Source organism: Aulonocara stuartgranti, assembly GCF_965226115.1.
Source record: "Aulonocara stuartgranti genome assembly, chromosome: 12".
NCBI lineage: Eukaryota > Metazoa > Chordata > Actinopteri > Cichliformes > Cichlidae > Aulonocara > Aulonocara stuartgranti.
Genome location: NC_138948.1, coordinates 27,074,682 through 27,090,802, shown reverse-complemented (window position 1 = coordinate 27,090,802; position 16,121 = coordinate 27,074,682). Strand labels below are relative to the sequence as shown.

The 16,121-nt window shown below is 41.9% G+C and overlaps 1 protein-coding gene and 1 long non-coding RNA gene across 4 annotated transcripts in view; both read right to left on the bottom strand.

The window, feature by feature from the left end:
• Positions 1–619: 619 nt before the first annotated feature.
• On the bottom strand, positions 620–7,896 carry LOC309719435. Its single transcript, XR_014280242.1, has 3 exons — positions 7,789–7,896; positions 1,219–1,343; positions 620–853 (listed from the first exon to the last, which is right to left on the bottom strand). It is a non-coding gene; the product is annotated as an uncharacterized lncRNA (long non-coding RNA).
• A 4,276-nt stretch (positions 7,897–12,172) lies between these two features.
• Positions 12,173–16,121, bottom strand: part of lmx1bb (LIM homeobox transcription factor 1, beta b) — a 52,928-nt gene continuing 48,979 nt past the window's right edge. For all 3 annotated transcript variants that reach the window (XM_082553336.1, XM_082553334.1, XM_082553335.1), the window contains one exon: positions 12,173–15,098. In XM_082553336.1, coding sequence (XP_082409462.1) covers positions 14,941–15,098 — 158 coding nt within the window. In that variant the 3' untranslated portion in view covers positions 12,173–14,940. The remainder of the gene's footprint in view (positions 15,099–16,121) is intronic.

Here is a 16,121-nt window from a genome sequence, read left to right as displayed (position 1 = left end):
GCTGACCTGTGAAATTGGAAACCTGACTTTCTGTCCTACAACATCTTACATCTTTTTGAGTGACATAATTGTTCGAGATTGTATGTTTCTGGGAGCGCTGATGAGATAAGACACAGTAATTATATCACCTCTAAGTACTGTGATCTTTCTATACCAAGTTTTACCATGTAAAAGCACCAGGGTCGATTCTTTTTTCCCCCTTCCCTTTTGTCCAAACAGCAATTATACAGTACTGTAGAATGAAACAAAAGGGCAGCATTGGCCTTCAAAACCAAATTCTCATCTTCAGACATCAAACACGTTTGGCATTTAAGTTCGTTCGATCGCTGCTTTATCTCAAAAAATCGGCTGGACTGCAGCACGGCGACAGAATGAAAAGGGTGTTCACAGCTGAGGCCACACTGTTGCCTTCACATAGAATTTGATGGACAGCTGAGATGGACCGGGGAGATATTAAGAGTGGGAGAAGGATATGACCAGGATGCAGATGAGGCTTGTCAGAGCGGGTTGGAGGAGGAGGAGGGGCTGGTCGCTGGAGGAGGGGATGGACAGAGGGTGGTGGTGATGTTCGGGGAGGGGGGGGGGGGACTGGGTGAGCAGCAGTATGCAGGTGGTGACTGGCTGGTGCTCCTCAGCTGGGCCTGCCGCCAGCTTGGCCCCCGGGTGCCCTGCTTTGAATTCAGTCCTTTGTGCTGCCCTGTGTAGGTCAGACAAATTCATGTCTCATCATCCTCTGAGATAGCCAACGATACAGGATAATGACTCAGCTGCAGTTTCAGCTCTGTCGCCTCTGCTGTAAAATATGTTCATCAAAACACTCGGATCTTGCCTGATTCCGTCATGGGGAAAGTACCTGAAATGAACGCACACACAAACAACATTTTTATCCGTTGCTGCGTTCGCGACAGACAAAAATGTGGCATTGGAGGAATTTAAATCAATTCATTGCCGCTCCGTTTGGTTCACTGATTTTGACAAATCTGTATTTTTCAGACAGAGCAGTAACATATTACCTCCAATGTTGCCAAAATAAACTGTTAAGTTAGTGGAATTTCACAGTAAAATATTCATGCATACATACTAATCTGACAGTAAATTGAGTTTTATTTCATGTCTGAATTAAACTGACAACTTAATAACTGATAAGCCTTCTTGAGAGCCCACGCAGTCATAGCTCAGCATACTCACACACTCACTCACACACACACACATACATACCTTTTTATGTCTTTGGGAGGAACCAGTGGGTCAGTGGCCTGGGTGTCGGCCTACTTAGGCCGAGTCAGACTAGTGGACAGGCTCTAATGAGAAGCAGGAGCAGTGAAGTGGGAGTGGGACTGGCTCTAGGGAGGGGTCACATAGGGTTAACTATCAAAGATGAGTGCAAACCTATCCCTGTGGAAAAGACTGAAGAAAACATCGCCCCGCACACGCTAAGCTCCGCAAAGTGGGAGTTCCTCATCTTAATTAATCCAAGACACAAGGTCCTCCCCCTCCAAGTAAAAAATTTTGCTTCGCTCTACAAAAGTATGAGTGTTAACACACCTACATGCTGTTTAGTTTGTAGAGTTTTTTTCTAGTGCATTTTGATTATGTCACTTTGGAAACAGGGTAAGCCTCTATTATTAGCTGAGCAGAAGCTCATACAGTAGACGAATAACAAAAAAAACAAACCAAAAGTGGCATTTAGATATTTATTGAAAACATAAGAAGAAGAAAAGCTAATGCATATATGGGTAACCACAGATGAAATATGAAAGCAAATTTATTACCGGAGCTGGAGAAATTTTGTGTGGGTTCGTCGAGAAACACCCAGCAAATTTTGGAAAACTGCGCCGTGATAGACAGTTTAAACCCGAAGGAAAACAAAAACAGATGTGGAAGTCTAGAATTAAACTCGTCACAAACTATCGGCAGCTACAGACTTGTCTGAATGGCTGATTGTACAAGGAATCACTTGCTACATATTCATGTAACACAGCAATTCAAATCAGGAGCTTGTCCAGTTTATCAAACGGGTAGAATGGGAGCAGTTTAGATGATCGCACATTTTCACACATCTGCAAGAATTTTCAGCAAGGTTTGTTTTTTTAATCAATTACATTGATCTAATTCAGTTTGGCTGTCAGCAGCTGTCAACCCAAGCCTCGGTGTTTGTTCCCCAAACTTTAGAGTGCATAAGAGCTACTGGGTAAATCTTACTTTTCGAGCATATTCATCATACATATGAAAATGTCGGAAGCGTTCCAAACAAACCAGTGACTCGTGAAGTTAATTAGAACTTCTTTTTTTTGTAATGGCTTCAGATGTAATTTTGAAGGAGCTACCATGGTGAACCAACACTTTGTTGTTTAATAACACTAGCTACAGTATGGCTACTAGTTTAATTTGCAATTGATCCCATCTCCCCCTGCAGCTCTTTCTGCAACTCTCACAATGAGGACCTTTCCTCACAGCAACACATTAGTTTGCCTCCACTTGACCAGACAAGGATTTCACTGGTAATGGCCCCTTTAATGGCCTACGGGTCCTTGGGTATTGGCTGTAAAGGCTATATTATTGAACGGTCACTACTTGACGGACATTTTGTGTAAATGTGTAGAATTTTCCGCGCCGCAACTGTAACCGACTGCTCAATCAGGCGAAATGAACGCGAGACCACCGAGAGTGAGAAAGAGAATGTGAGCACCCTGCGAGAGGACAGGGCATGTCAGTAAACCAGAATCAGCTCAACAGCCAGGACTCTGTCAGCTTTCACTATCTGAAACACGCCGGCTTTCTGCTGCAGCTGCCCCGGAGCGAACAAAGTCGTCTGTTCAGACACGCCGAATGTTTTGGGCACCTCCTCTTACATCAAAGGGATTTAATAGACAGGCAATGATCATTAGCTAATTTGAATTACATGATGACTGAGAAGAGAGATATTGAAGTCATGTATGTCTTAGTTTGTCATTGAGTGTAAAAGAATAGTAACTCTGCTCATTACGGTGCATTGACAGTTTACAAGATCTTTTGATATATTAACATGGGTAGTTTCTTCATATCTGCCTCACATTACTTTATTGTTTCAGACCTGGGTTCCTCCTGCTGAGATCATTTACTGTTTTAGATTGTCCTAGGCTGAAGTCATACTGAAATTCAAGCTCCCAGACATGGCAAATTAATCCAGTCTGATCACAGTGATCCCATTTGCTGGAGTATCTTTGTTGTAAACACTAAAGATGGCTGGCACCTGTCTCCTCACATACAGCACAGCATTGGCAAACTCATCTGCTTTGCATATTTATGTTTTAATTGCATTGCAACCCGCACGGTCTATTAATGTTGCTCTGTTCCAATTGCTGGAGTGACACAAATATGCCATGTTCCCCGTCAGCTCTGGTGTGCATGCGGCAGAGGAAGCAGAGCGATGTGCTATTCAGGAGGCAGGGGTATCTTTCAAAACCAGCCTCAGCTTTGCATGACCTCATCTGTGTTTTCCACTACGAAGTGCAAAGATGTTCCTCACTTCAAGGCGTCACGGCAGCACGTTAGAAACTGCGGCCAGCGTGTTGTTTTGGGTACTCAGACGATTAATGACTTTGTCCCTCAGTTGAATGGCAACAAAGTGGTTTTTATCTTCTGCATCGTTTCACGTAGTTTAAACACAAACTTTGGACCGAGAAGATGGAATTCAACGTTCCCAAGGCGAGTCAACAAGAAATGTCAAGAAGAGACATGCACCTTCAAAGGGAAAGCCACAGGCAAGGGTTTGTGGGTAGGTTTCTGTGCAATGGCAGCTCTTTGTCAGGGCTTGCTGCCTTCTCCCGAGCCTCCGGTTCCCAAACACCCGAAGAAGAAAATGAGGCCATTCTGTCAATCTGCAAAGTTGACACCACTGCTGCTGCTGCTGAGTGGCTCAAAATCCTCCCTTTGTGTTTGGATTTGTGAGCTCTTTTTAATTATGTATCAAGAAAGACTCAAAAGAACAAATTGCATCAATATTCTGACAAGGTTAACAATGCCCTATAATACAGATGCAGGTACACATGCAAAACATAGAAAATAGACCCAGAGCAGCTGTGTTAAAGGCAGTGCTAAACACGAGCAGCTATGTTTTCTAGGCAGTTGGACTGGTTAAAATAGAAACTTATCTGTTTCTTCCGATGTGCATTGAATGGAGGCCTTAGAAAAGCGACGAAAAATGCCTCCTGTGCTGACATGCTGTAAAGCTACTGCCAGCAGTTGGTTAGTTAAGCTTGGAAGAAAGACAGGAAAATGGGAGAAACGGTTAGACAAGCCAAGCCTGAAGGTAACAACGTCCACGATGCCTGGCACCCTCATGGTGCTGAAATCATTCAAAACGTTAACACCAGAAAAATCATAACTTTTTGTTCTCAATGTTTTGAAACAAACGAGATATATATATATGTAGATATGTAGATAGACAGAAGTAGAGAGCTGTGTAGCTAAGGAAAACCCCTGTTGTTGCCTTTTTCAGTGGTAAAACTAGCTCACTGAAATACATAGGGATCTCTGCCACATATTAGTCAAACATCACTTCCTGTTCTCAAAAAGAGCCTGTTTAACACAGAAAGCTGCTGCATATTCTGTATCACGAACCTGGCAACATTACGCATTAAATAACAAAGTTTTACTAATTTTATTTCAATGCCCTGCAAGGTTCTTAGCGCTCAGCGCCAAGGAGTTCGTCACGTCCCGCTTGTCAGCACAGGAAGTCAGCAGAGCGCTTTCACCGAGGCGGGCACAGCGAGTCTGATGACATGCATAAAGGTGGGGATGAGGAACATGTGAACTCAGAAACTGACGTGCCTCCTTAGCAGCAGGGACGCCTCTACCCCCGAGGAAGCCCTGACTTCAAGATTCGGGGCAGCCCGTTCCGATGCAGCGCCATGCGAAGGTCTGACTGCACTAAGCAGGAGCTCTGAGAAACTCGAGCCTGGAGCAAAGGCACGCATGCTGATACGCACAGCAGAAAGAACCGGCTGGGGCAAAAGCAGGGCTGAGGCTCGGATTAGATCACATGTTACTTTGAGAAAAAAAAAACACCATAGTACACAGCTGTGTTGTGCTCGGGTGGCTCTAGTTAGCCGACGGACTCTAGTGTAATCAATATTTACTCATAACGGCCACACAGGGAGGTCGCGACCTTTGGTGTTGGTGGCTGGTTATAATCTTGAGTTAGGGCTCGTAGATCCTGATCTATTGGAACGCTCAGTGAACAATTTCATTACAGCTATCAGTCATGATGCATATTACAAGAGCTGGTGATAAAATATCTTTACTCATTCATCAGCGGAAACCTGTTATAACAGTCTTAAAGCTAATTATTTGTCCGTTCAAGCTATCGGCGTGCTTCCTATGGCAAGGACTTAAAGGTCACGCTGTCTTTATTACACACAACATTTCATCTCTAAATCCATCTTCATTAAAACAGTGGGAGGACAATGGCCTTCCTTGAACTCCCAACACTTAACCTCGCCAGGCACAACAATATTGTAAAAGTGCAAATCTCTCTCCAAAATGGCCCCACAGTTAATAATTAAGCCATGACATTTGGGGGAGACACCAAAAAATCTATATGGTGAAATTTACTAACCTTTTGAAAAGCTAGCAAGAGGAGGCAGTTCATCCGCAGTTTATTTGGGGCCGTTTTAGTCCATATAATAAAAACACACCGAAAGGTCGGGTGGCGCACAAAGGATGATTGTATGCTGTTAACTGGAAGAGAGCAGGAGGCTAATCAATGCTCTCCACATCAAAACTCTATTAGAGGAGCGCTGTCTCTCGGGAGGGGGATTGGACAGAAAGACAGGACGGACAAATGATATTTATATGTAACACTATGGATTATAATTGTCATGATGTAGTGATAATCGTGCTGGTTCTTGCTACAATGTAAAAGGTCAGTTTGGGGCAGAGTCACACTGACCTCTGTCCTCTGAAAACACAAATTATTAAATTACAGTGGGTCAAATGTTCAAACGGTGGGAGTCAAATGTGGCCCAGTGGTCATTAGATGATCTCAGTGCAATAGCTAGCATGGCACTCAGTAGATACTGATTTACAGTTTTAAAAACATCTTACTAATTAGCCGGATTTAATTTATCTAAACAAACAGAAAAGCATCTTTTATAACCAGTTAGGTGGAGGACGTGGGTCAAGCTCTATTTTGAGAGCAAGCGTATGTCTTTTAATTCACTGACGGTCTCCAGAAAGTCATTAAGGGTATATAATAAATAGGGTATACATGACAGGAGGTGTGCCAAATACAGAATTCCTAACAGTTTGGTTTAGCCCGCACTGGCTGTTGACTTTCAGATTTACTGTCCACGCTCAACTCTGAGTGTACACTGCGAGTGATTTATCAGCCTCACAGGTGAGTTCTGTCAAAACATCCAGGGCTTAAATATACAGCTCTGGGCTCACCTTTTCCTGCATCGTATCCTACACCCAGAGGTAATGTTTGTGTGAGCTGCTGTGAACAGCCAGGGGAGACTTCCTCCTCTCCTGTTTGACTTCATCCACACAAGAGTGAAGGAGTTACTCTGAATTCAGACTTTAACAAGCTTTCAGATTACTTTTATATGCACACGTACTTTGGGAATAGGAGTAACTCAAGTAAAAGTCTTTCTTTCTTTTTTTTAAGGCTCTCTTAATAAATTGCCCGAGAAACCTGAACTGTATTGCACTGCACACACACTCTTCCTCCTAATGTGTTTAATATGATTGCTGCATTTATCTGCCAGAGTGACGAACTTAATTCTCTGCTCCCAGTTTGACAAATGCACAGCGCATCCACGACACACCCTGTTGGACAAAGGTTTGCTTGAACTGTGCCGGTGTCTATTTTCCGGAAGGTAACTTAACACAAGGAGTAATCATAAACACAGGTATCAGCTGGCCGCGCACGTGATGATTTGGAAAACATATCAGTACTAATTACCAATCGCTCTTCATGTGAGTGAAATTTGATTGACCTAGCTTGTCATTTAGTCCTCAAGAGAATGCCAAAATTACAAGTGTAATGTGGGAGCATAAACTATCCTCTGCTAGAGCTAGAGTTGAAAGACAGCATGGGGATTGTAATCTGCATTATTACACCGCCGCACAGCCTGGAGCTGGTACACTGATCATAAAAGCAAAATTCACTTTGTGGACAATTAGAATATTTGCCTGAACTTTAATTTCTTTGAAGGCCTTATTAGTGCTTAGTATTACTTCTTAAAACATCTGAAGGGAGAAACGAGGCCTCATATGAGTCAATCATTGTGACGGCTGCCATCTTTGGAGCCAAAAGTGACTATATTTGGACATGAAGGTTGACGTTTAAGTCGATTAAAGTTAACTTGCTTGGCTACACTAAATAACCACACGCACAAATAACCTAGTGGAGTTTTACTCCCCACAGTTAGCACATCTGCCGCACAGCCCGCCATATTATTTGTTAAATAATTGCATTAAAATTGCTCCGCAAACAAAGCTGAGAGGTTCATGTATTTATGTGTGGGCAGGTGAAGACAATAGACAGTCCATGGTAAAAGACGAATGTAAGCACCGTGATGTCACCCCTTGGTTTTACAACCCACATTTTGAAGCTTCAACCTTGAAAATTTTTATACTGACTTTCAGAGCCAGAAGTCACCACAAGCCGGATGAGAGGGTGGAGAGCTAGCCAGCTTGGTTAGCAGCTGCATCAATAAACTGTGTGGGTGAAATGTACAGGCACACATGTTTGCTAATTAGTGCTGCAATAACAGGCTGATAAAATACTAGAACGTTCCTCACCAGAACGGAAGTACAAACTTCTTGGATGGTCTGTACCACAGGGCGAGCTATAATGCTAACCAGGTAATCCAATAGAAATGCTCTAAAGCACACACATGGTGAAGAGATCCAATGCAGTTACTGGAACGAGGCAGACGGACAGACAGTGATTGGCTGTCAAGGTGGCCACGCCCATAACTGTTGGGAACTATCAAAAGCCTTTTTTTTTTTAAAACTATCCTTTTTAACATAAGAGTTGACTTTTAGAGCCAACCCACATGGTACCCCTGTGAGATTATCACATAGACTAAAACTGACATTTTAGCTTCATCAGTGTGCATGTCTACTGCTATACTGGCATTCACATCTAATTCAAAACTTTGTTGTGCCTTAATTATGTAGTGCATATCATATGGGAGTTATGTAGCTCCACTTTTCCCTTTTTAATAGAATTATAACTGCAATATGCATGACTCTGCACACTATGACTAAGGCACAAATAATAAAATGTTATGCTTAAGATATTACCCAATTGTCAGATGATGTGGCAAATTTGTAATGTCCCTGGAGCCTGGGGTTGGAGAGAGTGCAGGACTTAGATTCCAACATCAAGGGAGAGGCTCCCGGAGGGTGAGAGTGCTGCCTTGTGTCGGACCTTAAGGTCACCATTCCTTCGGCTAATGCCCCTGGCATCACCTTCCTCCTTGACTTCAAACACCCTGGCTACGCTCCTAGACCATGTACCAATAAGCACTAATAATGCAGAAAAATGAAAACCAAAACAGATGGGCTCCAATAGAGGTGGGGATTACTCAGCCCTATCCAGGGCTCTATCTACACCCCTGGGCGCTGAGATGTGAATCCCGAGCTGTTTTTTTCTCAGCATAAAACAAAGGCAGGAGGTGAATAAAACAGTTGCAGCAATATGTTTACGTGTGCCAGAAATGTTTATGGCAAGGTTCCAATAATTTCTTTTTAGATGTGAGAGGATAGGACTGGATTTTCACTGAACCCTCCTTCGAATTGTGGCTTTTGTATTTTATTTTAAAGTCTTACATACTACAAATATGCTGACCTCTATGAACACTGTTCACATATCTATGGCACGCAGTTTATGGTGCTACAGTACACTAGTTGGTTACAGTGAAACCAAGAAGTACTGTATGTTGGACATGTAACTTGCATATAATGTGTCATACAGAGGCACCAATGTCTTGCGCCGCTGACTGACACAACAGGGCAACACACTGCTGTGAGGGCATGCTCGGAGGTTTGGCTATGACCTCTCACTCTGGTAAAAAAAACCACACTATAGCCTTTTATTTGATTATGCACAAGCCCTCAAGGCTCAAAGAATATGTGTCAGACGCTGCTTAAAAGTCTCCCTGAACAATTAACCACACGCCATGGAAAATGCCCAACAAAAACACCCCCAAAACCTCCCCCAACCGTCTCAACTGGGGACTCGCTGTGAACTCCTGCAAACCCTGGGAAATCATGAGAAGAAATCTAGACAGTGCTAAAACCCACAAACGTCTGAGTGTCTTTGGCCTGGCAAAGCAACAATTAATTGGATTTGGTTGGAAAGAAAATGTAACTGTGACGCTCAGAAATGACAACTGGGAATGCCAATTAGAAGAACAGTAAATTTTAAACAGTGGGCATTTCAAAATAAAATTGAAAAAAAAAATGGTTTGGATGAGCCCCTCCCTGACTGAGTGCGAGCGATGAAGTAAGGGTTGGATGTGCGGCCCTGTTGTTCACTCTTCAGCTACTGTCTCGGGTCACGTTGTGCTTTTATGGGGCAGCTGGTCAGAAACTTGTTTTAAATTACCCCGAATAACAAATCGAGCTCCATGTGTTTTTGATGGGCCGGGAAAGAAAAGCTAACAGTTAAGGAGACTAAATGAACCACAAACGTCCAATTACGTCTCAGGTAGAAAATTTCAGGATTTTGGTTATCTAATGAAAATATTGTCACTAGACTCATTTCCTACGTGGTGCCAGAAAGGTAGAAGAGAAAATGTGTTAACAGTATACTGAGGGTTGACTCTTTAACTCTTGGTGAGTTTGTGTCTCCAGCTCAGGTTTCAGGGTGACTGTTTTTATATCGGGGCCACGCTTACCTCAACCTCTGACGGTCTCTTTTGGCCAATTCACAACCAAGTGCCAGTGAACAAGCAGTGACATGGATTATGTTTGCTCATTACCGTGACTTTTTTGGCAAACGAAAAGTAAAACTGTAGGGAGATAGTTGATGAAACACATGTATTTGCTTGTGTTTTTGTTTTTAAGTCTAGTCTACTCCACACCTGGAGGAGATTGGATAGAGTAGATATTTATATTATAAAGATTATGACAGTTTATGACAGGAAAGAGTTTTATCATAGGAAATAATAAAAAATGGAAGCTATCCCTTTCCTTTGTTTGAGCTAGATTAGAATTTAAATTCAGTCAAGATAAGCTAACAGGGTAGTGGCGACAGCTACATGTTTACCATCCAGGCATATTGCCTTCTAAATCTTGACAGGAGAGAGTGCTGTGATGAAAGCACATCACCACAATTTAGCTAAATGATTATTTTCAGAAGTTATTCAACAAGACCAATCTAGTTCTAAACCAAAATTCAGGACATTCTGGACAAACATGTTGAATGGTTGATTTTGTTTTTTTTTTTCCAAAAAGGAGAATTAGACAGAACACTGGTTCATCCCTTAAGTTAAGTCTCTTTTGAATGTTTCACAGGTCTGAAAATGAGTGAAAAAGCAGCCAATGTTCAAAATATGTCATAGGATTTATGGTTTTTGAGGTTTACTCTCATCTTTTCCACTACAATGTCAGCAGTAGGACCTTCTGTCCTCCTCCACACCTAAACACCTTTCTGTAAGCTCACCTGGCCTGGCCTGAAAGGAGAGCGCTTGAACCAACTGTACCGTGGCCCCCGTGCAAACACAGTGTGTGCGTAACAGCCTCATTCATGTTTACTGTAAGTGGAAGTCTTTGTCATGTCTGTTTACTCAGTCTTTCACATCTTTCACACTTGAATCCACATATATATTAGAAACCTGACGCTAACATGTTCGTTGTTCTCATTAAACCTGAAAACAGACACACACTAAGTCAAGCAGACAGTCGCAAACAGACGCACACACTGTTCAGCCTGACAGTTTATCATGTTTGCTATGCTTTAGTTTATCTGCTGCATGGCAACTTAAGCTGACCGTGCCTTTTATTCACAGCTGGGTTTGACGAATATTTGGGGTGTTTTAAAACCAAAATCTCACCCGTCCAATGAGTACCCAGTCTAAGACTAAGATGATGTCACTGTAGGGCGTTTCCTCCTTGTGGAATGACAAGCGAAGATAAATGGCAGTGTAACAATTCCAACACCTGGCTGTCAGATTGAAGACAAGATAGCCATCGACAGTAAATGTTATATATAGGTAGATGGAGAGAAGATAGTGCAGTCATCTTCTGTTATGTTCTAGCTAGTTACATTTTGCGAAGCATACCGAGACACAATAAGACACAAGATCATGCGTGTGTTGATTAATCTGTTTGGTCACATGACTAAACAGACTGTGGGTGGAAGACTGCCTGGCAGCACTGAGAACTGTCAGTGAGATGAAGGAGCACCCAGATGGTACTTCCAAGCAACCGCCCGACAGCCCTGAGGTTATAGGTGGGGTTTGCGCTGTAGTCGTGCAGCTGTACTGGTATGTCACCTGAACTTTTCTCCGACCTCACCCTCAGCCCACATAGGTGTTTATGCCTTAACGTCCGCATTCTCTTACAGACAAGTCATAAACTGGAATGTTTTCATGCTTACTCAGGTCTGCTACTGATGTTGGACAAATTAGCTAGGTTACAGTTGAGTTGTAAATGTAGTCAATGAGTTGTAAAGGACTTACATAAGTTCTAACTAATGCCAGTGTTATAAAATGTTCACAAAAAAACTCTAACACGCTAATGTAAAGTAGTTATCTTTACTGTTTTCACAATTTTAGTACATTATAATGTTTACTAAATACAGAAGCATTTAAATTAAGTATTGGTGCTAAAAGAAAAGTCAAGTGACCACCAGTTTTATTAGGATTGAACTTTTTGGGACCAATAATGTCTATTATTTTTCGAGAACCATTGATAATGCTGCTAAAAATTAAAGATGAATTTAATGAATTGTGCATAAAGGCCATTAACTGAAGTAGCTCACACGTGCTGAGAATAGTGTGAATATAGAGTACTGTTCTCACAGAACTGAAAAACTAAGGATATGTAGCACAGAGTTATAAGCTAAGGCTAGCTAGCTTGGTCAGCTAGATGTTTTCCTTGGGATACACAGATACCTGCACATTAGTGAAAGTAACAAACATATGATATACAGATACTGCACTAACTCTCCATACTTGCTCCACTGTGGTATTATTATTATTATTTTTTTTTTTTTTGGGGGGGGGTTCTATGTTATGTTTGCACCAACTTGGAGATATCTGTGTCTGCATGATGCACCCATACAGTCATGGATTCACCTTGCTAAGGCCTTATTCATGCAGGACTATGGACCAGTCAGTAACCCCCACTAGTTGCTAGGGAAAAGTCTGTGCAATTTGTGAGAGGTATACGGGGCTGCACTGAAAACCTTCTTGCTTTGGTCACTAGCACTTTGTAAGGAAGACAGCAACTTGTCTGCAAACACTGGCAAAGTATTCACCAAATTCTAGTATAACTGGGTAAAGTATGATGGAAACCATAAATGGAGACTGTTCATCTTCAAAGTCAAAATTGGGCCTTTGAAATGTGTTAGTTGTAGCAGTGAGGCCCAACCTTTACTCTGAAGGTGAACAGTCTCTGTTTCCAGTTTGCATTGCACTTCTTCAATTTTCTGAACAGGTTGGAGAATAAATGGTGGATATTTGTAGACAAGCTGACGTCCTCCATGGAAACTACAGGTGACCCCAGCAAAATGCTAGTGACCAAAACAATCACAAAAAGGGCTTTGGTGCAGCACCTTTGTTGGGACCAATTTCAACTAGCAGCAGCCAACGAATTGGGCAATATACCAAATTTTTCCCTAGTGATTGGAGATTTCTAGAGGTTCACTTACTGGTCTCTAGATCTAGGTGTTTGATGCCTAACCAAGTTAATACCATGATTCAAAGTCTATTAAAGTTTCTCGAGTGACATCCTACACACATTGATCAAGAGTTGTCAGTTGTATTACACATGTTACAACCATGGTTGCTAGGGAAATGTGTTTTACCCTGACTAGATGGCAGCAGCAACAGTGGCTGTTGCTGAGAGAGATTAGTTCTGGGTCCTGGGGATAGCTTCGGTTGTTATTTCCACAGTTGCCTATAGTTTTTTCCTGTGTCTACAAACACTTGTTAACTACTAGCTGAGCAATATAAAAACTTGAAAAACTGTAACACAAACCAGAAATGAAAGAAGGTTCATCTTCAAAGTAAAAGTTGAGCCTCAGTGCTGCAGCCAACATGTTTCAATTTTTACTTTGAAGACAGATGGTCTCCATTTCTGGTTTGTGTTGCACTTTTTCAGGTTTTACTACAGCTCAGCTAGTAGTTTACAAGTGTTTGTAGACAAACATGAAAAACTTTTCACAGTTTAACTGCAGCTCAGGGACTAGCTGGCCGGTGTGTGTAGACAATTCTGCCACTTCCATTCAAACCACGATTGCAGCAGTATGCTAGTATGCTTGCCAACCAGTTGGGGAATACACATTTTTTGCTAGCAACCATTGTTTGAAAGGGGGTCACTGGCAGGTCTGTTGGCCTGCGTGACTGGGGCTTTAACAATCATTTTGCCAGCGACTGCCATCAACCTCCAGCAACTACCAATAACCAGTCAGGCAATACTAATTTTCCCCTCACGACGAAAGATTACTGGATGGTCACAGACAGTTCTCTAGGCCGGTGTGATTGGGGCCTTATTCATACCATGACTGTCACATGTCCAAAATGATAGACAAGTTAACATCAGAGGGTTAATCACATGTCTGCAAAACATCAAAAGGACTGACTTTCTTTTGGAATTAGCCTCAAGTTGTCATTTGAGCAACTGCAGTTTTTGGCACTCCCACACTGGCTTAATTTTTGAGCCCCAAAAGTTGGTAATACTTGATGACTTGTCACTGATGGTATTTATTTAACATTATCAGGAGAAAGACATTGTTTATTCATCAAACCAGTCGACTTTGGTCAATTAGCAACTTTAACATTTTGATAATGCACATAGGACAATGACAACAAAAGGTTTATGGTCTGTATGAAATAAATAGCAACTTTGCCCATTTACAGCTTGGCTGAATAAAACAAAAACAAGAGGGTTAATCTTCATATTAAAAAGGTATACAGATGAGCTGTGATACTCATGAACTCACTAATTCCTCAACAAAAATGCTCTCCTTTTTAAATAAAGCTTTTCAGTTTTAATATGTACCTTCAAGAGCCTGTTATAGTTAAATAAATAGAATGCTTTCCATTTTTAACATGCACATCCAATTTGCCTGGGGAAAGTATTTACACTTCACTGATCCTACTTGTCCACCAAATTCTCCACTTTTGTCTCAGCTAAACAGTTCTTTCTCTCATACATACACAAATGTACAGTCACTCTTGCAGACATGCTGCACCTATTTACTATTAACACAATATCTAAACCTATGGAAAGTGATCAAAATGCTAACGGTGAACATGGAATCCCATGTAGTGTGAAAGAAGAAACAGTCCAAACACCACATCTTAACTGGGGGAGGAAGGGAGGGAGGGGGGAGCTTACAAAAACTTTTTGTTTACAATTGATCATGCACTGTATAAATTCTTTGTGTTATTTGGCTTGAGAGTGTGTAATCAGTGGCTTCAATATCTACTTATTTCCTTTAAGTGAACAAAGAAAAGAGTAATATTTCCTGTGACAAATAAGCAATCCTACCAAATAATCTCTAACAATATTTAAGTCTTTCCCCCAGGAATCGTCACTGTCCTACAATAAGTGGTTTTACTATCTTTTCAGTAAGCTTCCACACATAACCAGGAGCTACTGCAAGGAGGTGTTTCTTCTGTCATGTCCATGTTAGCGTAGGTCCTGGCCATCCATCGCTCTTCAGGTTGAGATGGGCAGTTTATTCTGCGCTAATGTTAGCTTCCTCTTCTGTTTTCATGACGCAAAATAAGAGTTCTGCATGGAGTAGAGGCGGTCGATGGGGTTCCCCACGCGGGCCTGCAAGGAGTTGACTTCTGACGATGCCATGAAGCAGTCACTGAGGCTGGTTAAGGACGTGTCACTGTCTATGTCATGGAATGCAGAATCATTACCTGCAGAGAGCGGATACGGAAAAAGCCGTCAGGATTCAGAGGCAAAGGCGTCATTCAAAGAGCACAACACCCTACTCTGGCTGTGAAATCGGTGTAATCTTGTATTTGAGATTTATAGCAGCGTTGGGAAATTATAATTACTAATAGTCCCTTTGAGAAACTGCTGTTATGTGTCATCACAAATGTGAGAACTGTTTTGTTAGATATCATCAAAGCTCACTTTTTGCTGCGCTCACTGGGACAATTGCGGTCTGTGAGGGAGCATGTAAACAAGGGGCATCCTCCTAAAAGATCTGGTTAATAGCAACTGTTTACGCCTTTCATAAAACCTCAACATGTTATTTCTCTGGAGGGAATAGTTAACTTTATTACACTCTGGATCTTAATGATAGTGTTGCACAAAATGGGGACAGTGTTTTGAGACATATCTTTTAATGCCTTGCCAATATTGTTCTTTTCCCCAAACCAAAGGAGAGTGATGAGACTGGGGATTTGGTTCTTACTACCGAAGAGAACTAAATGGAGGCAAATTATAAGGAAGTTATGAACTTCAGGAAATGGTCCCTCTGGGACATGTTGAGGACATCGCTCGAAAATGTGTTATTCCAGTTACATCCTGTGGACTAACACTTGATTGACTGATTTTTTCTTTTTTCTTTTCCCCCCTCCCGCCTTTGTTTGCGCTCTAATTCCTTCCTTTATCAAACAGAAATCTGAGGCTTGTTGTTTTCCAATTCTGATTCATTAGCTCACACGGTCTTCAATCATTATTTGCAGTGCATTTTATCTTAAGCTGCCCACATAGACCACATGTTTTTACCAACATTCGGAAACATCATCAGTAACGGGGCTGGGGGCAAGGAGTTAAAACCATATTAAACAGATTTGAAATTACACTTCAAAACCCAACGGCTTATGAGAACACTTGTGTTATCTCATGTGGGAGGAGAAGCTGCTCGTTCTTCTCTGTGAGCAACTTAAATCAGGGGGCTGTGGCCTGAGCACATGTCCCACACTGGGGAG